At 46.2% G+C, this 26,016-nt stretch overlaps 1 protein-coding gene across 3 annotated transcripts; it reads right to left on the minus strand.

Annotated features, from left to right (window-relative positions):
• Positions 1–382: 382 nt before the first annotated feature.
• PACSIN3 (protein kinase C and casein kinase substrate in neurons 3) lies at positions 383–25,000 on the minus strand. Of its 3 annotated transcripts, none has more exons than XM_085062521.1 (12): positions 24,839–25,000; positions 12,680–12,768; positions 11,133–11,233; positions 10,540–10,696; positions 9,531–9,766; positions 8,978–9,133; positions 8,269–8,444; positions 7,327–7,447; positions 6,730–6,866; positions 6,003–6,068; positions 5,329–5,489; positions 383–3,722 (listed from the first exon to the last, which is right to left on the minus strand). In XM_085062521.1, exons 3-12 carry the CDS (start codon positions 11,184–11,186, stop codon positions 3,607–3,609), a joined length of 1,380 nt encoding a protein of 459 aa, XP_084918647.1. In that variant the 5' UTR covers positions 11,187–11,233; positions 12,680–12,768; positions 24,839–25,000; the 3' UTR covers positions 383–3,606. The 3 variants fall into 3 exon arrangements, with proteins under 3 accessions (XP_084918647.1, XP_084918648.1, XP_084918649.1); XM_085062522.1 differs by lacking the exon at positions 24,839–25,000 and adding an exon at positions 24,543–24,645; XM_085062523.1 differs by lacking the exon at positions 6,003–6,068 and having other exon boundaries at positions 24,839–24,998.
• Between the last annotated feature and the right edge of the window lie 1,016 nt (positions 25,001–26,016).

The raw sequence follows: 26,016 nt of genomic DNA on the forward strand, positions 1-26,016 counted from the left end.
CAAGCAAAACAGCCACAAGGACACCAGGGATGGGAAGTGGGATGGAAAATAAACTGAAGCAGCAACGGCCCCAAGCTCCAGGCAGGGCTGTGGGAGTGCCACCCAGAGCTGGAGGCTAACCACAACTCAGCTACCATCCCAGAGTGCAGCTGGCCCGTGGGCTCTGTGACCCAGATTTTGCCTACAGGGCAGAAACATTACTGGGTTGAGCAAACTCAGCTGTTACTTTGGGGAAATGGGTGTGATCTGTCATAGAGAATCTTAAACTTCCTCTTCCTAGAAAATTCATCATCAACAGGAAATCCAAGTTTTGCATGGTACTTCTGAAATTCTTTTCCAGGAAGATGCCAGAACAAAATTAATTATATGCTAACCACAGATGTATGAGCTTTCCACAAGGAATGGCTTTATTAAAAAATAATATATGACTAGATAATTTTTCACTGAGTTGCCTGTCAGGCACAGAGATGCATTTGTATGATTTTACAAATACTATGGGGGAAGAACAGGCTTCATTGGCCTTTTGGAATTCAGGCACAGCAATTAGTTAATGTGTACACGTTCACTCTGTTCAAACATAAAACTTTTGGCATGGCATAGATGGCAAGTTTCAACTAGAACCTTTGTGGTTAACAAAACCTCATTTACTTCTGTGGAAAACCAAGTATCCAGGCAGAGCTATTACTTTAATATAAGATCATTAGATGTGGGTTGGTTTGGGCTTTTTTTTCCCCTTCCCTCCAGCTGGTTCTTTACTACACAGACTCTTATTAATCCAGATGGTTTTGGGTAGCCAGGACTAAGTGCCACGCCAGTTTATGAGGTATAGTTCAGCCAAGCAATTCTTCATTCTCAATGTGTTTCTGCTGTCCATTACTTCAGCTCTTGGCAGGAATTTCTGATGTGCAAACATTCCTTAGAGAACTTGTTCACATAACTGCAATATGTCACTATTTCTGAAAACCTTCAAGCAGCCCATTATAATCAGGTGGTCATGTTTTCCTAGGACAAACAAGTCAGTTCAGACTTTGTCCTGTGGAATTTCAGGTTGTTTGTACTGTAATCACAAGTCCTGTCTGCTGGACATTTCTGTCCTTTAGCACATTCTGGCCACACCTAGCTCCATCCCTAATTACAGCCCAACTAGAACTCAGAAGAGGAGTTGAAGTCAATTTTCCATGTTATCCTCTGTAGCTCCCTTCTGCCATTTGTTGACCTTACATTAAAGTCTAGCATTAGTGTTTGAAATATGCAGGCTAATCAGGTAAACTTCAGTATTGTTTATAGGACATCTTAGGTCATTTTAGCACTGACTGTTTTAGTCTCAGTTCTCTTGGAAGCCTGGCAGGCATGGCTCTCTTCACATTCATGTGTGCTAGGACAAAGGAGCAACAAATCATTCCATTGTGGGTCAGCAAGCAGTACACTTGCAGTTACTGCACAACAGTAATGAAACTTTTACCTGGGACTCAAACTGAAAGCAGAGACTAGGTTTTTAAATAAATCCAAGTGCTTATACACCAACACCTCTAATTACATAGCATAAGCTTAGAAGTATCTTCAGATATTGAACGTAGAATACTAAGTAAATTCATACCTAAACCCAAGCATTTTTAATGTCTGGCACTTAGGTATTTAATTGCCCTTTGGAAATACTTTTTTGGAGAAATGACATAACAGACTCTGAGCCAAATGCTTTAGCCTTGGTTTGCACCCCTCTTCCCCATTCATGCAGTGCTAGGGATATTTTGAGCAAAACTTTTCAACTGCTAAGTTTCCGTGGTCTCCCAACAGCACTAAATAGCATTAGTCTCTGATCTCTGTCCATGGCAGACTACATTTCAAGGCATCCAGTATGCTGTAAAAGGTTAATTTTTGCTCTGTCAGCCAGGCAAAGAGATGTTTATGATACTTAAATCTTCATAATTTAACTGTTTGAATATGCCCATCCCCTCTTCTGTTTCAGTCTACATTTTGGCTTACAAGCTGCTGTTAACATGCTACTGCCAATTTAATCCTAATGTTCACCCATGACTTCAGACTTTGTTATGTGTAGCACCCTTTCTCCAAAGAGCTCTGAAACAGTTCCCCCATGAACTGTGGCTAGTGGAGGCTTGACTGAGTTTTGTGAGTCTGACATAGCCAGGTCACTGACACTTGCTAAGCCAGAATGTCACTACAGGTTACTACAAACTCAAAAGGCATTTCAGCAGCAGTTTCAAGCAGATGTACTAAGTAAGCCATTTCCAAACAATTGCTTGTTTTCCTGTGTTTCTCCAACTATGGGAGCATTTCCAGTGTTTTGTTCCCTCAAGCTTTTGGGCTTATCAGTACTTATGTTGGAATATGCAGAGCACTAGGATCAGGAGGCCAAGTCATCCCAGCAGCCTCACAAGCTTTCAAAAGCAGAAGGACAGGCAAGATAAAGACGTTTGATACATCCTCCCTGCTGAATGGCACTTAACAACTGGGCATAAGTGCACTTGCACCAATTCAGGACAAAAAGGGGAGTTACCCCTCTATAGCTAATTTGTGCCAGCTAGCAGGCAGCTTCCACTGTGCTACCCTCATCACAGTGCAGAGGTCTTTGGCAAAGCAGGGACTGCACTTCTAGCCCTTTGTAAGTCAAGAAGATGGAGGAGAGGAAAAAAAGAGGGTCTCCGTTGTGTGCTAAGTGCTCTTGAAGAGAGGTGTAGCCAAAATAATCTAGATGCATCAGAAACCCCAACATACCCAAGTGAATTTAGGGATCCTAAGCAGAATAGCAATGGAATGTGGCCGTCATTTTGTTAAAACCAGCCTTCAGCATATGTCAAGGTCCATTTTAGCTCAGGGAGCATTCAGTCAACTCAAAGTTGCTGCACAACAGGTCTGTTCATAACTTACTGAATGTGTGAACAGCCACACCATGCAAGACAGAAGCTTCTTTCTCCTGTGCCTCAGCTATACTAGCATTCATTCCTGGAGTTATCCCAATAAATGTGAGGGCAGTGGAAGGGGATGTTCAGGTTGAAGTTGTATCACTTACACCAGCGGCCTTAACCAAGGAAGCCAACAAGTTTGTAGGTGAGAGATACTGAAAACTTATAAAAGATGTGGGAGAATAAAGAGCTTTCTGCCAGTCAGCTTGAAGGAGCTAAAAAAAGGGGAAATAATAGTAGAAGTTCCCTATTACCCTGCACATCCAAAATTCCTTGAACAGGAAGCCTGGAGGCAGGGCAGACCTCAACACCCTATAGATGCATGGGCATTGAAGCCAAGGAAGTGTGCTTTCCCTCTTTTATAGAGAGAAAACATGAAAACACTTGAAAAACTGCATGAAAACACTTATCTCCTTTCACTGGGTGCCAGTCAAAAGGATCTGTTTCTTTCTGCACTCCTACGCTACTGTAGTGCTCAGAAAAGTCTTTATTCATCCTTGTTTATTTTTTAGAAAATCCCTACAGATCTAGGTGTTTAAAATGAAGCATTAGTTACATGGAATATGTGCCTTTAAAGTCCAGAAGCTGCTGGATATACTGCACAGGTGGGTCAGGGCTGGAGTGACCCAGTGACCTCTGCACGAGGTGCTGGTATGGCTGTGCGGCACTGGCAGGGCAGCAGCAGTCATGATCCAACCTTCTCAACATAATTAGCAGGATAGAGTCCAACTTGACCAGTGAGAAGTCGGCCCTTGCACCAGCCCTGCTCATCTTCCTCACTAATCTTCATTAGTTCTTCACCTAAAAATAAGAACAGTCATTAGGAGGCAGCGCTGAGAAAGGTAGCATAGCATTTTTACCCACCTAAGCTGGCTCAATAAAAAGCAAGACTATCGGTATGAATTACCACACTTCTCCACTTACCAACATCCTCATCATAATGCACAATTTAATCAACACCAGAATTACTGACCTCTTCAGTATTTATACTCAGTACCATCACCTAGGCCAAGGAACTTAAACAGACCTTCACTACTTCTATTCAGCATCAGAAATTTTTCATGCCCTATAGTTCTACCTGCTTTTCTCCCCCGCCCCAAGGAATACACTTATAAGCCAGAGTGATCAGAAGGATCGGAGAGATTTTGTTTTTATTTAAATGGCTCCTATATAGGCAAGTGGGAAGGAAATACAAGAAGGTGCTAAGCTCTGGATGTTAGGACCCAAAATGCCTATTCCATGATGGAGTGTCTGGTTTGGCCTGTAAGGCATAAAATCAATTTATTTCTCGGACTATGACCAGGAAAGACTTTTAACATTCCCACATCTACTTTGGGAAGGTGCAGAAAGATCCTCTTCTCCACCAGTAGAAGGTCATGCTTCTGCCAAGAGAGGGTCTGACTGTATCAATAGGCACATCCCATACTGGCAGTGTCTCAGAAAGTCACTGCTGTTAAGCTGAAGCCTTACTGGTATGGGTTGCTCATAGCAGATTCAAAAAAGGAGATAACTACAGCTAACAAGTCATACCCCATTTCATCTGCTGAGTGGAAAGAAAGAGCAAAGTTGAGTTCTAGAGCACCCATATTGCAAGATATTTTAAAGGAACGAGTTAGTGTTAGGAAGTTTACTAGTGTGTTAACACTGCAGCACAGATACGGGCCTCGGGTATGAGGCCCTGATACTGAAGGGCTTCAGTGACTTTAAATGGGTGTATTTTGGAGAGGTACAGCACAGAGATACCATGTAAAACCCAAAACAAGCAAAATCAGAGACACTCCCAAGATCCAGATGTCCTCTTGAAGCTGAGAGGAAGGCACATGCAGACTAAATTTAACTAAACAAAGAAAAGGGGAAAGGTCTGTTTGTTCCAGCATTCAATCCTCTGAGCCAGGATCTCCATTCTCAAGATACCCATTTTGAGCAACAGTTTGCATAACTGTTTTTTGCCAGTTGACCTCTGCCTTCAGTGGTACATGTCAGTCAGCTGAGCTTTCTCCCAAAATATCTATCTTCACATTACTTGAAAAGACAATCCAGAACACCCATGTAATTTTTATATCAATGATACAAGGGAGAAACATTTAATAAAGTCTCGAGACACAATTCAGAATGCATGCCCTAAGAGGACGCAGGAAGGATCTGTTTTATCACTTGGGGTCTGCTCTCCCTACACTCTGACCAAGGCCTAAGACCATGTCTTTCCATGTGGCCTCACTACCTTGTAGTCTAGAAAAAATTGCATTTACCACTGTATCATCCACCTCAAAGGAGCTGGCAGTGGGTAGACCAAGGCAAGAATAAGTGTCAGTTTTCAAGTCGACATCCAGTTCTTAGAGTGTTTCAGTCATTCAGTCAGCCCGAGTGAGGACAGCAAAAGGTTAGTAAGAGATTAGTACTTCTGTACCTGCTTTAAAGCTCAGCTCATCAGCCTCCTGTCCTGTGTAATCATAGAGTGCTCGTACCCGTACACCTGGTACCTTTAGGTCTTCATCGTGCCCATTGGCATCCAGGCACTTCTTGGGAGTGTCCTCATCTGACCACTCCGAAATGTCTTCCTTCCCTCCGCTTTGTGTGTGGAAGGATAGAGGGGACAAGATGCTTGTTAGCAGATTCATCTTTCACCCACCTCCTCCTGAGTCATGCACCACCCTGACTCCCCGTGAGACTGCTCTGCTATAGGACAGGGTGCAAGAGGCCCAACAGCCAAGTGAGAGTTAACAGGGAAGAGAGATCCCAGGAGATACTGCATTTTGTTGAAAGCACCCCAGCATTAGAGCCCTGAGGGCCAGGACAGTAATTCACTCTCAAAGTATTTTCATACATGCACACTCTCCATGATCTTATCCTACTCTAGCAGACCCTCTCATACAGGGAAGGCCAGTCCTAACTGGAGAGCCCAGCTACATCCAGAGTTATTCCAGCCAAGAATAAGACAGATAAGAAAAGACATGTTTTGCATCCTGAAGAGATGTCTGGAACTATGCTTTCCAAGTCAGGGACAAGAGCAGAGGGGAAGAACAGCAGAGGACAGACACCTGGAACCCAAAAAACCCTGCAGAGGCTACATTCCATACTAACTTCACATGGGTTGGTGCCTTCAGGGTGCCATAGAAGAGGTTGTTCTCCTCCTCTTGATAGGAAAACCTGTAGATTGGCAAATAGGGCCCCTGAAACCAATTGACTGTGAAATACAGTAGTGGCCTTGAGAAATCTTTATATCCTCATTCTTCTTTGCTCAGTTCACTTAGGCCAGAGTCTACCTTTTAAAGCAGGACAGCTACTGGAACAGTAGGATGAGTCTGTTCTGCCTCTCCCTATTCTCCAGCTTGCTTCCTGGCAAGGGAAGCAGTTATACCCAAACTTGCCAGGTAGTACTCAGCATCATACCAGGGAAAAACAATAAAAATGTGATGCCTTCATTTAGCAAACCATACAACTCCCAGTTCTTCTCACCCTGTCTGGGAGGAAGAACTGGGGAAATGCATGCCAGAATCAGACAGCACTGGTCTGACTGGGCTAAATCTTGTCACTAGAAGGATCTTTACATGGAAGGCATTTTGTGAGGTAGAATGTGCTAGACAAAAAAGCTGAAAAAACCCTAAAAACCCAACAAAACAAAGTGGAAAAAACCCAGCTAGCTTACACTGCATTTTCTACATGGCCTTTCCAGAGTGGCAGAGGCAAGGCCATGGACAAGGGAAGGGGAAGTTAAGGAAGAGATTACTCCTATCAGTACAACTCATTCACGACCCCAGGTAGGACTCTACTTTTCCTAACCTGATGTATCCCAGAATTCAGCCTTTACCTTTGCCTTGTCTGCAGAGGGGTCTGTGAGACAACACCATCCCGTGTAGGCAAAATGCTGGTCAGTGTGACATCATCGGCCATCTTGCCACTCTTCTCCTTCTTGGTGATTTGCCGCTGTGTTTCGAGGGACCATTCCTGTCCACAAAAAACCATTAATACCATCAAGCCACTCAGATAGAAAAGCTCTGTACATCTTTTCTGCCCAATATAGAAGGACAGGAGACCAGGTTGTACTTCAGTAGCAGCTGAACTGGTCAGCTCAATGGCCTTGCTGGCACATTCAACTTCTGTTGAATCCCAAGGCACAGCAAGAGCGGCTCAGAGAAATCATCACACGAAGCCGTCCCACAGCCCTGAGCACCACCTCCTGCTCTTTGACCTTCCAGCTGGATGGCTGGAATATAGTTTGGCAGCCTACATATGCCCCTTTGGGCACCAGACAGCTTTCAACACAACAATTTCAGAAGAGCCTAACATCCTGAGTCAGCTGAGCAAAGACACGGTCTTTCCAACACAGGACAAGTAATCCACCAATTTCAGTAAAGCAGCTAATTGTTTGGAAGTAATATTAACACACTCTAGAATGTTACCCTACCTCAAACTGAGGCCAGTTCATCGCCATGCCCGGTCCATGAGTGTTGCGCCACCACTTCAGGTCCTCTTGGTTGTCTGCAGCCATGATGACTTGGTGGAGATCCCGATACAACGCATGAAAGCTACAATCAGAACAGACAGAACCACCAGTAATCAAGTCTCTCGGCAGTTTCCCAAAAACCAAGTAGGAAGGAAGAGATTAACCTCATGCACAATTACATAGCATCGTCAATCCCACAAGATTAAGGATGCTACAGCAGCACCTCTTCAGCCCTACGAAAACACAGCCATCCTTACAGGAGAGTCAGCCTGGCAAACGGGACAGGCTTGTTTGGTGTGGCAGTGCCTAACAAGTGCCAGCTCTTAGCACAGCTCATTAAGTGAGCACTGAAAGAACTTGGCACATTCTGGCACACGGACAGGGAGGTGGCTCAGATTTGTTGTCTCTACCAGAAAAATAAAGGGGCACAGAATATTTTTGACTGCACCTATTACCCCTGTGTAACCCCTACTTAGGGCAACTTGTGGGCTTACAAGCACTATTTCACAAAAAGTCTCTCTACTAAGGGCAAAATGGGTGGAATAACCATCAATACTAGAAGGCAAGAGAGCTACTATTCCTTAGCCTGGGATTACATATAGCAACATGGAGCCATTTCATTGGATAGAAATACACACACAGGACAGTACTGGACAGTAGTGAAAGAGGAAGGGTTTAAAGGCAGAAAATCCTCTCTGGGGACCCTGGCACTGCCTACAATCAGACACCAGCAGTGGTCTCACTAAAGGGACCAAATGTCAGTTCTAAGATACACTTGAAAGGGGAAGGAGCGAGATCTAGCCTATGCAAGCAGCTTCCTTTCAGAGACCCCAGAACTGACACCGCTCACCAGAGCCTAAGCACTCCAGGCTAGCAGAATTCCCCCTCTATCAGGGCCAGTACCTTTCACTGGTGGAGAGGTTGAGATGCTGGTGCAGATTCAGAAGCATCTCCTTAAAGAAGCACAATCGCTTGCGCTCTGCCTCCTGACAGCCCTCAAACACTTGCTCCATGTCTTCCATGTAGCGAGGATTGTAGCGGTTCAACTCTTCCAGCATCTTCTCATACTGATCCTTGCACTGTAGCGGGACAGAAATGGTGGGATGTGTTGCCTTGATGGCAAATAATAACCCTCCCTACTCTGGCTTGGGACTGACAAGTTTTTTTTTCCCCTGCACTGTTGAACAAACACACCAAAGAAATAAGAATTTCCACAGCTGGTGTCCCAGTCCATTGCTCTCCTAATATTCTTCCAAGTTTCTTGTTTTTCCTTGTTACTCTCTTCCATAGAGGACCTTCCACACTTTCCCTCTTGTGGACAGACAAATCAGCTATTTTTGGTGGCCATGTCTTCAGCTCTACAGGTTCCTCCCCCTGCACCAAATCCCCTACACTTTTTTACTTTGAGTTTATTTATATATTAGGATCTTGCCCAGCTCCCAAGACAGAGACCTTAGTTACTGAAGTCTCAGTCTAGCTCACTAAAACCTCAGACGATGGGATCTCACATCTTCTTACAGGCTTCAGTCACTTCACTGAGGGACATTACCACCAATGCTTTTTCCTTGAAAGGAGTGTCCTTGTGACCCCCATCCATACAACACACACACACCTTCTCAGCCTCCTGAGTGCACTTCTCTACACGCTCCTGCAACTTGCGCATCTGCTCCTGTGAGACAGATGAGTCTGCCTTGGCATGGTTCTCCCTTGTATGGGCTGTTTTCTCCTCCTTCCGGGCTGCATGATAGTTTTTCTTAGAAGTCTCCACCTGTAGGAGAAGGGATGCAGAAAAAGCTATGATCCTGCCCACACTGATCCTCCAATACTCAGAGGAGGCATGTTAACAGTTGTTAGAGTCTGCAGCAACCTAAAAGAAAGGCAAATTCGGCATTTAGTAAACAATCCTCCAGTGGGAAGAGGTACCTTCAAATGATCTCTTTTTCAGTGCTCTCCTGTTGTGCAGAAATACAGAACCTGTTACCAAAGTCCTCTCATATGGGAAGGAAGTTATAAAACCACAAGAACAACAGACCCTCGAGACATCCCTCCCTCTCTGGAATTGTCTGCTATTCTGGCTAACCTAGCTTGTTTGCCCAGTGGCTCTTGAAATCAAGAAGTCAGCTGAACTACCCATATCTCTCCTTCCCCATTCACTCTTTGCTCACATCTTTCATCTTCTTCACCCAGGGTTTCTGGGCCTTGCGGAACCCTTCCTCTGCGTCCTTTGTTTCCTTGAAGCCTCCGATCATCTGCTTGTGGTAGGCTTCCTTCTGCCAGGCCTTGATCTTATCCGAGTCTTCACCAGCCAGGTGGTTCCGGACAGCCAAGTGAATTTCACTCAGTTTGTCTGCAGCTGTCAGGAAGGCATGCCAGGCCTTTTCCAGAGTACCATACTGCGGACCTGCAGGAACAAGCACCGGAGGGGCTCTTATACCTCCTGCCCACAGAAGGGAATGCAGATTTTTTCTCCTACATACATCTACCAGTATGGAATCACTTCCCTATCTCTGCCCCGTCACACAAGTCAGATCTGACTGGTCTCCACAGTCCCACCATGCAGCATCTAGATGGCTGTTATAGCTGGACAAGATGGGCATTTCTTTTGGGCAGCCTCAGGTGTCCCAGATGGTGCATTCTAGAAGGTTTCTGTAGAAAATTCTCTTCACAAATCTGGCCTGAGCTTCAGGACAGACAGCAACATTAGTTCATGACTGAGGCTAGGCTTCTGCTCCACAGACCAGCAAGTCCTTTGGGACATCTGTCCCATTGTTTCCTACTACTTTGTGAGACACTATTGGTTTAAGCACACTGACACTTAATCACAGCATTAATAGTTATTCTCTGACTGGAGAGGACAGCTAAACCATCCTTAAAAGGGAGATATCTCCAGCTTGATTTAAGACATGGACTCCCCAAGGACTTGCCAAACTAAGCACATAGATTTATTTTTTTTTAATAAACAAGCATATGACAAGAGAACACCTCTCCAAGTGAATCAGAGGACTGACTACAAAAACAGGGAGACGCACAAAAAAGACACCCAAGAAATCACCCTGTTCCTGGGGAAGGGAAGTGTGTCCCTCAAAGAAACAGTGTCACCTCAGTAAGAGATAGCACTCCAAGAGGAAAGTGCAATGATTGCTTCTTACGTCCTGACTAATCTGCCAACTTTACCTCTCTCCACATTGGTCCTCCACTTACGGGACCACTCCGTTAGCTGCTGGGCATAGTTCTTCTCTATCTTGGCTCGCTCCTGGAAGCAGGAGATGAGGTCATTGCAGAGGCGGTAGCCATCATCGACACGTTTCACTGTCCGCTTGTAGTTTCCAGCCTGAAATGTCACACAGCATTATTGTTTATACTGTACTGACTTATACGTTCCTTAAGTAAAGACAACAGCAGGTTCATCATTGCATAGGGAAAGAACATGGGCCCTTCTGAAGCCAGCATCTGGGCTCAGACCCTCCTCTAGCACTCTCAGGCAAACACAGCACTGGAGGAAAGAAGCTGAGATGCTTTGCTTTCTTCTCTCACGGCTCAGATCAGTGTCAGCTGAACAAGGAACTGTCATTCCACGGTATCTGTGGAAGAGTCACCTACGCCCTGCAGTAACACACAGCATGGTACTGAACCTTCCCACAGTTCCTCCCTTCCACTCCTCAAGGGCAACATGTAACCCACGGACCTGGAACTCAACCCCTTAATTCCACCAGTGGGTGGTAAGATGACACTCCTACCTCCCTCACACTCCAATTATCCTTCCTTACCTCCCAGAAACTGCCCCCAGGAGCTTCCCCGCCAGCATCATCTTCTGATGACATCACCCTCTTTTTCTTGCAGCAGGGAATGTTTGCAGATTTTAGTTAACCTGAGAAGACAGAAAAATGACTTCAAACATAGCACTGCCTGAGCCTTTGCAGACAGCACAGTTCTCCATGACTCTCGGAGCTGGAAGAGCCCAACCTGCTGCCCTGCAGTCAAGTACTGGCAGCAGTGCCCCTCCAGCTGCACATGGCAAGGGGCAGCAGAGATGCCCACGGCTGAACTGGCCTCCTTCCTCCCTGCAGATAGGAGGTCTCCTTGGCAGGCCTGTAACACACTGGAAAAGGATGTTGTAAAAGACAATCTTGCCAAACCTTGGCTGTACAGATATTGGAAATACTAGTGAATCCGGTGTTCTTCAGCGGCACCAAATACTTTTGCAGAGACTCCTTTCTTAATCAAGGCCCTCAAGACGGTAACAGAAACTGAGGTAGCTAAAGCTATTTGAAATCAGCCGTGAAAGTCTTTAAATAAGTCTTCTGTCAATGGAGATGACTCCAGCTTCCCAGTATGACTCAGGATTACGGGATTACAACAACTGACTGGGGAAAACAAGGCTGATCAGTCAGCAGCCAGGCATGTCTTGAATGGGGAGGAGCCCTATAAGCTGCCCACCAGCTGAGCTGGGCTTGAGCAGAAGTACAGAAACATGCTGGGGCATACCCAGCCAAACGGCAGCACAGCACACATGCCTCTTACCCAGAAACACTGCTTCCTTAAAAACATCCTGTGCAGCTGCTGTTTTCACTACACTCGCTGTGTTGGGCTCAAAAGCTAGGCTGCAATGTGAAAGATTCATCTCCTTCTCTGCTGCCTCAGAACTTTTGCCCATTCCCCTGTGCTAGCATGAACTGCCAGTTTGTTCCTGATGTGTACAACACTATGAATTCCTTGGGGAGAGGTTCAGGGTTATTCTTGTGCAAGAATGAGAAAAGGTGTAACAGGACCCAAGCCCAGTCACTTGCTGACAAACCCAGTCCTTTCCAGACAAGCCCAGGTTAATGCAGCATGCATGGCCTTTGCTGTCACTTCTCCTCTTGCACATTCCTGGTTATAAAAAGCTTCCCTCACACCCCAGAGAGGTATCTGCTCATTCTGCCAGCCCACAGCAGAGATGAATCCACATCTCCCACCTCCTGCAAATCCTTCTTGGTGGCATGAGCCACACCTTGAAGCACCCCAATCCAGACTGAAGGAATTTCCAACGTTTGGCTATGTTTGGCCAATGTCATCCCATGAAATGTGTCCGAAGTATATTAATGCTGTTCCTTTGGCATTCTTCAGAAGGCTGGAAGTGCTGAATTTCAGTCACTGGAGCAAGTTGTTAAGTGAAATGTGATATTCAGGTGCACGAACCTTGAAAAATTATTAAATCCTCCACCATGCCACCAGCTGTCCCTGTCCTCAGTCCCCACCATTTGTCAGCTGGCTGCAAAGCCATTTACAGCCTCCAGGGCATGCAACTCTACTCCTGGCCCCACTAACTACATACCTGAAAGCTGAAGCTGAAAGTGAGATGCCACAGGGGAGCACTGGGAAGCCAGCAAGTGTGTCTCAAGCTCTTCAAACTCTGCAAAAAGACTGAAGAAGACAGAGATGGGCACAGTCAGACAGGGATGATGCCTGTTCTGATGCACTGCAATCCTAGGGGTGTCCCTTTTCTACTAGCTACTTAGGAGGGGCACCCTCTGATAATAGCAGCTGCAGCCACTGTGCCTCCCGAGATGCCATGTTCCAGCACGTAGGAGAGATGCCAAATCCCTGTGTCACAAGATCTAGCCCCAGAGAGAGTTAAAATAGAAACACTGGGGTGGCTGACAGCACTGTGCAGGAAAGGTAGCATCACAACAGCTGAGCACAGGGAACAGCTTGGTCCAGAAAGACCTAAAATAAGCACAGACCCCAGGCACTCCACGTAGGGCCTGTTCCCCCCTCATCCAGTTTAGCAAACCCCACTGCCTCCATGCACTGCTGCATATACTTTTACACATAGCTGCCTTTGGGAGAAAGAGGGAAGGACACACACAGAATTGCTCTATCTTTTAACTGAAGATGAAGAAGATTTATGCACAAGTCAAAGAACTTGGTAACTCTACATTTAAAAAAAAAGCCACCAAAGCTCACCAGAATGCATGTTCTGGTCTAGAGTCCCTATAGTAGAAGAGCACCGAGCACTGTACTGGTAGGATGTGGCTCTCCAGCAGGAGAGCTTTTTTTGTTCCTTGCTTCTGTAAGCTGTTCCCATCACATTCTCGGGAATACTTTATTTTGCTATATGGTACAGGTAACTGTCATCAACTTTCCACAGAGCAAAGAGAAGTAAAAGGACTGCAGAGGCTAAGAGAAGCAATGGCAGAATAAGGCATTTTTGTTTATCTCACATTTACATCCCTCTGATTTACCTCAATGTACAAAGTTTATTTATTTAAAAAAAAATAAAAAACAAAACCAAACAAAAAAACCCACAACCCCCCCACCAAACACCAACAACAAAAATCTAAACAAACCCAACAAAAAAAACAAACCAAAACAACAACAACAAAAAAAAGCTCAACAGACAAGCAAAACATCCCTTCTTCTCAGTCACCAATATGCACTCAGCTGAGGCTGGAAGGTTAGGACAGCTGAGAATAGAAACCACAAAACCTGGAAGTGGGATTTTTAGCCAGACGATAAAACCATTTTTGAGAAGAAATGAAAGAAAGTAGGGAAAGAGAAGGAAGGAAAGAAAAGCAGCCTGGGTTATTGCAAACTAAACATTTGTGGTGAGGAAGGGGAGGGCAGGAGGTTGAGGAAGAGTTGTGACTCTGAGTGGTCCAGGTCACTGGATAGAAGGCTAAAGCTCATAATAAACCTTCTAAGGCTTCCCAGTAGTCCCCAATAAAACCAGACTACACATTCCTGAAATTGCTATGATAAAAAAACTTCATTAAGTTATGTGAAAGTATATTTAAATCCCATTCTTTCTTTCTTTCTCCTGATGAAGACCTAGATCAACTATACATGACACATGAACACTGTATCACTTTTTCCGCACCACTCCCCCATCCCCACTTTATCAGGAAGCAATGAATCACAAACATGCCTTCCATCTCTGGTTTCCAATTCGGGCTGACTACATGGTACTAGAATTTCAGGGGTAAATGTGGAAAGCTGTTGTGTGGCAGTACATGCTTGTTAATTTGAGGGACAGTCAGGCAAAACAAACATCCCAAAACCTGAAGTCATTCTTTCTGCAGTTTCCACATTAGAATTTGAATCACATCTGCTTGCTTTCTCAGGAGTTACCAACTCAAATAACCAGATTTACTATCACTAACAGGCTCTGAAATATAACAGTAGCTGTGCTGGATCAGACTAAGGTTTATCGTGGCTTCATAGTCTCTCTAGACAGCAGCCAAAAGGAGATACTTTCTCACGCTTTGACAACAGAACAAGCATATATGATGCCTCCCTGCATGCCTTCCAAGCCTCTAACCACTTGCTGACAAGAACTTCCTGGAGCTGGATGTGGCACCTATGAATGAGCACTCAACAGATTTCTCCTCCATTAATTTCTTCAACCTGCTTTTGAACTCACATGAGTTTTCAGCATCTATAGTATCATGTGGCAAAGTATCCCACAGCTTAAGGCTACACTATAGTCATCAGCCCCAGTAGCTAGGGGGCAAAATACAATGTAGCAGTAGTAGCAGTCAGTTGAGAACGTATTTCCATAGCAGTTGTATAGACTTTACAGAAGTCCAGAAAAATCCAGCTTGGTGGAAGCAAAAAGGAGGACCCTTTTCTGCCAGGCTTTTTCTGGACTTTACATACTTCATGAGCCCATGTCAGTCAGCAGATCAAATTGGGTCTGCATGCAGACAGAGGGAAGGTGCTTAGTACTGCACAGAGGGGCTGAAAAGAACAGCTGCTGCTGTCACCCTCAGTGAGCCCTACAAGAGCAAGTAGATTGCCAGTCCTCCCCTTCATGCCTGTCTATTCCTGAAATACCACATACTGTGAGCCACCAAGGATTTGAGACCAGGGAAAACCAGAGTTTAACAGGAAAAGTAAATATATGTGCCAAAGCCTGGAGGATGTTTTACAGCAAAGTAAAGATGACAGGGATACCTTGTGGACAGCCTGATTTAGCAAGAGCCACCAAATGATTCAGGAGGGCTGGCAGAGCCTGTATAGTATGAGCAGCTATACAGGCTGGAGTTATATTGGGTCAACTAGAGTTTTATGTGGCCCAGTACCACACACAAGACTCCTCTTGATGCCACTGCCACCTCTGCTAAGAGGAGGCTATCTAGCAAGTAATATTTGCAGGGCAAAGGAATGTTTATCCCTACCTTCCCACCTTTCTGTATCAGCTCTCACAGTTAAGAGCTACTTAAGATGTCACTGCAGCTCCTGCAAGACAAGCTCTCTGAAGCAAGAAGGAAAGAGTGACTACATTGCTATTCATTTCACACCTCCAGAGGATTATGGATAAAGGCATCACAGACACCACAACCAGCAACACCAGGCAAACTGAGCCATACAAATGACAGCTACAACCATTTCTACTTGCAGTGCTGGAAAAGATACCTTCCTCCTTCCCCCACATACCTGCTCTTACTTGGGAGCCAACATAATTATTAGGCCACACCTGCTATCAACTCCCTATTAAGTTATCAAAAAATGGCTCTTGTTCTTTAGCTGCAGAAAGATGAAGTGGCTCATGACTGTCTCACTGGTACTGAGCTCCACTCAGGAAAATGCCAGAAGGCTCACTGTGATAGAACTATTTCTACCTTTAAGCCATGTAACAGCATGACTTGTGATCCAGCCAGGGAGGCATCTCAGACCACAGATCCCTGCCCTCAGACAAAGGTGTCAGGCTAAAACCTTCCCTTTCAAAAACATATGAAACCCATTATGCATCATAGGGTGTGCCTTGTTGTTTCATGCTTTCACAGCATCTGTGCACCAGGGTCCCGATCCACAAAGAAAACTTCTAGACCCAAAAGTAATAATAGCTCTTCTCCACTGAAAGCTTTCCCTCAGGCAGGTAAACCACAGTAATCCTCTTCCATCTGCACCACATTCCAATACTTCCAGCCTCCAAATGCCCAAGGCACCACTTCTATGCATTGCTTGACTGCCTCCTGAGACTCCTTGTGAGCAACTGTTTTCCCCAGTTTGCCCAGATCAAGCCTCTGAACTCTATAAATGCTGAAAGGGCTGGTGCATGCAGCCCTGGAAGAATTCAGCCACAGAAACAAAGCTTGTATACTGCACCAGACAAGGCCTTCTGCCCAACTCCTTTGCCCTTTCCCAACTACAACAGCAAATGCTGGATGCAGACACATCTAGGAACAAATTGAGTTATGTTTATCTAGTAACTGAGGCTTTGGTGGAGACACATCTTTACTGTGGATCAATTTCCATATAGGTGCTAGAGCTAAGCTAATCAAAAGTTTTAATCAGTAAAAGGCTGCTACTAACCAATTTTCACCTCAAGACAACTAAGACCACAAGGCACGAATGTGATACTTTCTGCAGCCAATTTGTTTGATTCCCAGGTCATTTTTCTGAATAGCACACAATGGTCAAGTTATTCTTTTCCCTCCAGAAACACTGGCATTCTGGTATAGGTTGCAGATAAACATTTCAATCTGAACAATCCAAATACACAAAAAAGATGGCAGCTGCCTTTCTCTTCCAGAATGACAACCATGAAATCCCTTTTTCTTTTTTCTGTTAACTTGTCAGAATGAAACTAGAGATCTGGAGCCAGGAGGTTCCATGTGACTCCAGCAGTGTAACAAGCTGGATTGCTGCTGGTACAGCAGGGGTAGGAAGGTCCCCAACAGAGACGATGAAGTGGGGCATGGGACAGGGTGTCCTTTCCAGGTTCACCATCTCTGGAATTGCACATCCAGTAGCTCTGAACTAGTATGAACTGGAATGATGCCCAGTAATGTGCTCTCCACTGCCATTATACAGGAGGTCTGGTATTTACAGGTGTACTCACCTTTCTGAAGAGGGGACAGTTCTTGCTCTGCTGCTAGAAAGGATGCCAAGTAACATGAAGATCCTCCAAAACTTCCCTTAGAAGTATTTATCTTATTGCAGTGTCATGCCCTCAGCAGAGTCACCTGACTGGGAAAGGGACTAAAACCAGTGTTTCCCAGCCTCTCCCTAAGGACTGAAGCCTGCCAGGGCTGTCTAATAGTTTCAAGCAAGATTTCAGCTCATCTCTCCAGCCAGGGAGAGGTCAGAGAGACATCAAGCAGAACAGTAACTACACACAGAGGTCACTTCAGCTATGCGCAAGCCTGTAACAGAAGCCTGTCTCCCAGCCCATGATTCTCTAGAGATCATGTGGTTTTCCATTAGCAAAATTCTCCATGATTATACCAAAGTACTAAAAATCAGACAAGATCCTGTTCCACTTCAAGGGCTGACCCCCTGAGCCTCTATGCTGCTTCAATATACTCTTATTTCAGACCACAGCTTCTTTAACTTAGTCTTCACATTCAGACCAAACTAATGCACCAATGACAGACATTCCCCATGTGTCACCCCAAGCTGTTTGCAAAGTGTTCCTGCAGATCTCAATCCTTTCTACACTTATTAGCTATTCCCTGTCAGCAGCCAAGGCTACAGGACAGGCTTCTACTAATACATTGCTGCTGATCTAGGGGCTAAGATTCCTGGCTTGACATAGCTTTACCAAGCAGAAATTGTTTTACCAAGAGAAGGAAAAAAACTACCTTCTTTTCCAATATGATGTAGAGGATCTTTAATATTACAGGAACACAGATCAATTCTGGTTAACATAACAGTATGAAGCAATGTTAATAAAGGAGCGTAGTGGGCTATCAAGGTACATGTTAAGTTTTTTTTCCAATTGTTCCTTATATTAAAAAAAATTATTATCATCTCAAATACAGAGTTGAAGGAGGGAAGAAGCCAGTACTGAACTATTGGGTACCATACTCAAACAGGGCAATAGGCTGTGTTCATTTTTATTCAAAATGGTTGCTGGAATAATTTAAAGATGTATATTTTGTCTATGTGTTTAGCAGCTGCAGCTAACAGCTTAATAAGAAGCCACACATACAAGTTACCAGGAACAGCACTACCCTAGCCTGATTTCTTAGCCCTGTGAACAGCATCACTCCTGTTCCACTCCTTAGTCACAGCATGCCCACTTTCCAGCTCTCACACTCCCTGTCTTACCAGTCTCTCAGGGCAAGGTTTTAACCCAGGCAGATGCTGAGGAGCTGTAATCTCTGCTGTCCCATTCCCTGGCCTCTTCACTTGTTTGCTTCTATGCTGGATATTTCCCAGGGTACTTCCCACCCTGCTGCATCAGTCTCTGCAAGCAAACACCAAGCTTGACAGAAAATACATGCACTTCCCTTTTCATCAGAGGGGAACCCCAAACAACTGGAAGTTCTTTCTTCCTAAATCACTCATAAACAGGTGTTTAAAGCTGTAGTCACAGCTAGTATCTCCCTCCTCAACAGTCTCAATCCACACTGAATGCAAACGTTTTCCAGGATTTAATCTACGTCTTACTTGGTAATGGTTTTTTCTGCACTTATTGCCTTGTAAAATCAATAGTCTATCCTGTAACACAGTTGCCTGGAACTTAGTAAAGGTAACTTATTGTAGTAGCAGGCTGAGCCAGTCTGTGCTCTCCAACTAGGCTTGGAGTAAGAAGTTTGGTTTGTTTGGATCTTTACATGAACAGCACAGATCAAAACAGAATAAAATGCCACAGTCATCTAACCCCAAGTAAAGAAGGCAGAAATAATGGGAAGTGGTGATCAGGGGTGTTTCCTGTGGTTGTGGGTAGAGAGCAGTAGGGGGGTAAACTTCAGTAAGTTGCTGCCACTGGAATATTCTCCTGTGATTGAATCACCTTGCAATGCCCAGAGCAGGGATCAGGTTTACATGAATGCACTAGAAAGTCTTAAGGAAGCAGACTGCAATCAATGCAAACAACCTTTGTGGGAGCCAAAAGCCAGTTAGCTCAATTCTAACATTGAGCTGCTGGTGGTTTCTGACTTCACTAGACTGCACAGCAGTCAGAAGTCTCCAGCCTTCTCTGCTCCCTTCTCCCACCTGGAAGTCACAGTGAGTTTTTAACCCATCTGCAGGTCCAGAACTTCTGGCTTTCCTTTACCAATAGTTGTCTTTTCCACTGGCTGCTTTTTGAGGAAGGGGAATGGGAGATAAGAGTTGGCAAGAAATTTGTCCTTCAGACCAAGTGTGTCTTGGTCTGAAGACAATCATATGGCAAATTAATTCAAAGTATTGCATTTCTTTATCTATGGTTGCATCAAACAGATTTCTGGTTTTATTTGGTAATAGCTTATTTACTAAAACGGCTTATTATGTGAATACTTTCCTTCCAAATATTCATATAATGGAGATAAAAACATGAAAGAAGATCATCCTCAAGATATTTGCAAAGTTCATCCAGTTCCCTGCAGCTTTGAATACCAAACAGGCTGTAGAAGGGAGTACAACCAACTCCTTGAATTGAGAGCTGAATAACATGAGTGCTAGGGCATCTCTTATGGTAAAGAAGAATGAAGTTAAAGCATCACACTCATTACTTCTGTTCTAGGTGTGACCAGTTCCTCCACTTGGATGGCAAAGCTCTTTTTTCACCTTATGTTACCAGAGCTAGGTTTACTCCACAGGAAAATCTAAACAGCATAAAAACAACTGCAACTATCAGGCAGATCTCAGTACCATATGAACTGGAAGGACTATAGAGCAGCTTTTACACAGTTATTTTGTATAGTCCTTTATGAGATGTAAAAAGAAAACATCATTTTCTCTGTGGACTGGAGAGAACTTATATTCCCTTTGTAGCATCTCCTGGTTCAAGAAGAGTTTGGCAGATCAGCCACTTTGTAGGTACTCCACTCCCAAACATATTCATACACCTTGGGCAAAAAGGCCACCCACTAGACCAGGTTGTTCAAAGCCCCATCCAGCCTGGCCTTGAACTGTACCAGGGATGGGGCATGCACAACTTCTCTGGACAACCTGTTCTAGCAACCCTCTGAGTAAAGAATTTCTTCATAACATCTAATCTAAATTTCTCCTCTAGTTTAAAACTATTCCCCCTAGTCCACTCACCATCTGCCTGTGTAAAAAGTTGCTCTCCTTCTTTTTTATAAGCTCTTTTTAAGTACTGAAAGGCTGAAATTCTTTTACTGAAAGGCCATGAATACTTTACACATTCTTTTTGAAGTTCATTGCCCTGCATGTCACAGAGCAACTTTTATCAACTTTCATAGTAACTGCACAGAATCTGCTCATTGGTATCAGTAGTGCCTCTTAAAACAAATTTTTTGATCTCAAGCTGAAAAACAGGACTATTAACAATTCATATCCCAAATGTTATTCAAAAGACTTTAGGAGAACACAGGCAAATGGGGCAGTCAACCCAAAGTGCACACATGACAGGATAGATTTTAACTGTTCCGTATCACTGGAATGTCACTTGCTTTGTCAGTCCACTGCCCAAAGGAATGATCTCAGTTTCTGGTCCTCAGGATTCCACCTGACATGTGAGGAAAGAACACTGGAAGGCTTTTTAAGAAAGCCACAAGCACAACGGAGCAATCCAGTGGGCTTTATTTCTCTGCAGTGCTTCCTCAAGCAGCTCAAACCCCTAGTTGTTTGCTTGCATTGGAGTAGAAACCTGCTGGAGTCAACACCAGGCTTTCACATGGGCTTCCACAGCTCAGCAGTCCCCATACAAGGAAGAGCTGACTAAAAACATCAAGAAGCAAAAGTAAATACTTGTAGTCATTCAAGAAGTGAAATAAGCTGCATCTTCTCCCAGTCATCCGTAAAAGCTTCTTGTCCTTGTCAGTAAAGGCAAGGCCAGTTCAGAGCTCTGCACAGCAGTACTGCAGCTGGTGCAGCTCAGCACCCTCAGGAGTGGGAGAGGTTTGGCTCAGCAGCAGGGGTACTGTACTGTGGAACAGCAGGAAGTTACTCCTAACAGAGAATCACCTGATCAGTAGGTGACTGATAACATTATGTCCCTGAGAGCCCAGGAGGCAAGTACCATATCTTCCTGCAAACAGAAGAGACACAGCTTGGGCAAGCTCACAGTAGGGACAGGACTGAGGAGACTGAAGACTTGCTAACACTGTTACTTATAGGTTGCCTGCAGCAATTCTAACTCCTCTAGCCTGGAAAACCTTACTGACGTTGCAATAAAGACAGTCCTACTACAGTCACCTATTAAGAGAGCATAAAATCCCACACAAACCTAATGCCTCTGGATCCAGGCCCCTGGTACCATGGAGATCTCTCACATGCCTTTTCAACAAACTACAGTGCCCAGTGACAATCACTAGATTTAACACACAAATTCCAACTATCACAAGTCTGAAAGGCTCGTTCCATCATCCCATTCACAGCAAGGAGAAACCAGTGAAGGCTCACATGTGATTAGGATGCCAGTCACATTTACTGCCTTACAGCAGTGCCCAGCTTCAGCCCACATTTCAGCTTGAAGGAACGTAAAACTAATGTACCAGTCACTGAAACAAAGCTGGATGATTACAGCAGTGGATGCATCAGGTTCTTTGCACCGACATTTTCATTTGTGTTGTTGGAAAAGCTTGTGACTGAACAGTCAGAGTGCATCTTGATGTTAAATTACAGTGGTCACCATGCTGCAAGGCAGTGGCAAAAAGCTATTGCTTGAACAGCTTAACTGCTCCAAGGATGCAAAAGTCCTTTTGTAATTCTTCATAGAGCAAAATCCTAAATTTTTCATGAAAACTTTGAGTACAGTAGTCACTGTTTTCAGACCCATCTACTAAGGTCTTAGACTAAAGTCCTAAGGCTTTTTTTTAATCTATCTGACCCAGTTGCCTCTCACAGAGTACCCTCTACACCCATCACACTGAGTAACTAGTGATAAAACAGCTTGCCTGATCACAAAGTCTGTTTTAAAAAGATAAGAGCTCCTTAAAGGGCTTAAACAGCTCTCCTATTGTTCAGGCATTTCCCCATGAACTCTCAAGAGCAACCCAAATTCACAGATCACTGATCAGCTGATGGCAAAAATAGAGGCAGTTTATTAATGCTCTCTGATCAAGAGCATAGCTTTTTCCACTCAGGCTAGAAGCAGATACTTTTAGCTTTTGAGGTCCCCAGTTCAATCCCTGGATCCCAGCCATGACACAGACCAAACAGCTCAAACAACAACTGAATAATCTCCAGCCCTCGAGATGGCCAGAAAAAAAGAATATAAAGTATTTGCCATGCTTGCTGATACCATGAATTCTGACAGAAGCTCACATCACCCCTGTTGTGGTGACTAAAGCATTCTTACAGCTTTGCATCTCCTAAGAAGTCACGTTATTGGTACATATATAGAGACGCATGTTCGTGTAAATATATATTTATTCTTTATATATTTATTCTTTTTTTGTTTGAAATTCATTATCATCCGGAGAAAGCCCAGAAGATTCAGGCTAGGTCTTCTATTATCCACAAAAACCTAAAATGACTAAAAGCATTTTATTATCCTGTGAAGAAATTAATTTGGGTCCATAAAATTTTCAGGCTTTTATGACTTGGTTATACACATGGTCTGCCAATGACCTGCAGCATTTTGGCGTAGTCCAGTCACACACAGTCCTATTCACTTGCTGTCATTTGATAATGGAGTTCCAGGTGGGCAGTTGTTCTCAGGCCTATACATAGCTGACACACTGAAGTTACTGCTTTTTACAGCCTGAGAAGAAGACAGTCTTCAATTGAACAAGTGCAGGCAAGCCAGAGAAGCTCAAACATACATGTCAGAAGAAAAAAATAAAAAAGCCAATAAAGCAATACAATAGACCAGACACAGAATAGGGAAGGCAGCAGGCAGCTGATTAAGCTCACACATTCACTCTGTTCCAAGCTGCAACTCAAAGGACAATCTAGTAAATATTTTAGGGAAGTTCTAGAGAAATACCATTAATTACACAAAACACTATCAAAGCACACTCCATCTCACACAAAGCACACTGTGGACTTCAGGGAAAGGTGAAAGAATGTGCCCAGTTACGCAACCCATAAGGAGAAGCTCCACTTTGACTCCACCCAGAGACCAGCTCACACCTGGAGTAAGGAGTATCTGGACCCTGTCATTTTAGCCCACACACTGCAGTTGTGCATTCTGCTCTCATTCCGTCCCGAGAACGACTTGAATCACCCACTATAAGGCTTAGTGACTTCTTAGTGACACTTCAGTTCCAGGGTGGAGTGGGAGTCTCTGCTTGGGTTCTGTACTGTAATCAATTACCATCATATCAGAAATTCCTTTGTGTGAATTAGACCGGCGGTTGATTTGAAGAGGGACAGAAATTAATCTCCAGTTTCAGGAAGTAGGGAGCACCAGTTCCATAAGGAGGGTCAAAGTGTGAACAAAAAGGCCAAACTCCTTCCTAGGGCCAGGAACAAGTGTCCGGTGGTGGTCAGCTAACCTCGCCCTCACCACCAAGCCCTGAGCCTTCTGCATGCCTAGAGAACTGAAGCAAGCAAAGAACACATAGTTGGCACAGAAAGTGGTGGAACAGGTTAATGTGTTTGGGCCACGCTTGCTTCATTTATCGATAGCTTTGCAGAGATCATGGAACCCTCCTCCCGTGCCCAGTGGCAAATCAGACTGTCTTCTCAAGCACTGGATATTCAGGCCCACTAATACCCTCCGTGTTTATCAGCTTTCTCCTGCCCTAGGCTGGAGAGGACACGGTAACCCCAGCAGCCTGCCAGGGACCCAGTGACACGGCCGCAGGCAGCGCCCCTGTGCCTGCCCCCCGCCCTCCTCTCCCCTCCCTGCTGTCGGCAGCCAGAAGAGAGGAAGAGGACGAACAAGGACAGAACTGTCCGGTCTGCCGAACTCCGGCTCGCAGACCGGCGACGCGGAACCCCCAGAGACAAGGGACTGCAGCCCCGCGAGCACGGGCCCCGACGCGGTGCCTTTCCCCGGGGGGTCCTGGGAAGGCGCTTTATCCCCGCTCTCCACAGCGCTGCCAGCGCCCGCGGCTCCGGTTTCAGAGTGGGAAGCAGCGCTACGCGGATCCGGCACAAAGGGGCCCCTGTCCCCGCGGCAGAGCGGAGGCGCGGGCTCCGCAGAGAGGGAGGGGGAGCCTCGGCAGCCCCCAGTGCCGGGGCAGCGGGCCGGCCCCGGGAGGCCGGCAGCGGGGCACACGGCGAAGCTTCGGGACGCAAAGGCAGCGAAGCTCTGCCGAGAGCTTCCCCAGCCCCTCGCGAACAACCCGCCGGGGACCGGAGCTCCGCCGCCCTTCCCAGCCCCGCGCGCCGCCGCTCCCCGCACCTACCGGGGGGCTCCGCTGCGCCTCCAGACGAACCGCGCCGAGCCGAGCCGCCTCTCGGTCCCCTCCTGCCCACAGCCAGCGCCCAGCCGGGCACCGCCTCTCCCACCCGCCCCCTTTCCATGAGGAAACTTTTCCCTCGCAGTTGCCAGCGCGTCCCGAGCCACGCTGCCCGCCGCGGGAAGGCGGCGCCGGGACCAGAATGGGCTCTGCCGCCAGGACCCCCGGCACCCTACGGGGCACAGGTCCGAAAGGCGCCAGGCCGGGAGAATGGAGCCCGCAGCGCTGACCTCGCCGCTTACCTCGCAGGCTGCGCGGCTCGTCGGGACGCCCGGCAGGCAGCAGCCACCTGGGGGAGGCGCGGGCTGAGCCCTCCCCGTATTTCAGCCGCGGGACACTGGGGTCCCGCCCCGCCTCCAGCAGCTCCCGCGGGGCGGGCCCGGGCTTGGGGCGCTCCGATGGCAGCGGCGGGCCAGCTTCGGCACGGCTCCCGCCTCCCCGCCCCCCCCGCCCCCGCCGCCCGGCCCTTGATCCAATTAGCGGGAGCGGGCTCTGCCCAGCCAGGTGGGGTCGGGAGAGGGTGCTGGGAGGGCAGCGCCGGCTCCTGTCGTCGGTCACCCCTCGCACCTCCACATTAGGGAGGACCTGGGGTTGGCCGTGGGGGGAGGAGGGAGACCGAGGGAAGTCTGCCTGGCTGGGATTCCCTTCGTGGAGGATGCCAGGGGCGGGAGGGAGGCAGCCCTGTGCGGCGCTGCCCGCTCGGCCCAACTGTGAGGAGTTGGGCTCCTGTCCGTGAGTTCGTTCATCTGTGTGCTGTAGCGGCCAGCTGACCTGCAGGGCCCGCAGCCACTCTGGTGTATTGGAGCAGGAGGTTCCCCAAGGCCGGGTCCGCCCCAAGTGGAGTACTGTGGTCTCGCTTGTGAGCCTGGCGTGGGTCACTTTCCGTGGGCTTAGAGGGTGGCATCACCTCAGTTCGCCTTGGCATCCGTCTTTCTGTTTCAGCCCGATCCTGCTAACTCCTTTCAGTCACTCTCCCATTCCTCTGAAAACCTCTATCTGAATCATTCGGACCTCATCTTTAAGTCCTAGTAGCCTTTCAGATGACACCAGCTGTTTTCTAAGTGCCAGGTAGTTTGCCTGCCAGCGTTTCAATTTGTAACGCCAGGCCCCTAGTGCAATCTCCCCTGGGGCAGGGCTTGTACAAGGAGCACTAGGAGACCTTGCTAGCCCGCCTCCTCTCGACTGCTTCCAAGTGACTTGGGACACAATTCCAAAGACCAGCTGTGGGTTTGCCGTGATGTTTATTCAATTGGTGGAAAAAGAAAAGACTGAGAGCCTTGCAGAAGCAATAGTGGAAAGAGCATGCCATAAATCTTCCATTTCTCTGGAGCAGTACTTGAGTGTCTTGTCTTTCTTTACAAGTGCCCTAGATTTCATAAGAGCCAGAAAAATAATTGTACTGATGCCCTTCACATACAGT

This window comes from Lichenostomus cassidix, chromosome 5, assembly GCF_008360975.1.
Source record: "Lichenostomus cassidix isolate B80296 chromosome 5, HeHo_3.0, whole genome shotgun sequence".
In the NCBI taxonomy this organism is placed as follows: domain Eukaryota; kingdom Metazoa; phylum Chordata; class Aves; order Passeriformes; family Meliphagidae; genus Lichenostomus; species Lichenostomus cassidix.

Bases quoted from the DNA above. Each gene is read 5' to 3' on its own strand.
- PACSIN3 (XM_085062521.1), bottom strand. From the start codon at position 11,186: ATGTCATCAGAAGATGATGCTGGCGGGGAAGCTCCTGGGGGCAGTTTC. The intron at 9,134-9,530 runs GTGAGCAAAGAG...CTTCTCCTACAG, and splicing joins GGGTGAAGAAGATGAAAGAT to GTGGAGACTTCTAAGAAAAA. The intron at 6,867-7,326 runs GTAGGGTAACAT...TTTTGTGGACAG, and splicing joins TGAACTGGCCTCAGTTTGAG to GAATGGTCCCTCGAAACACA.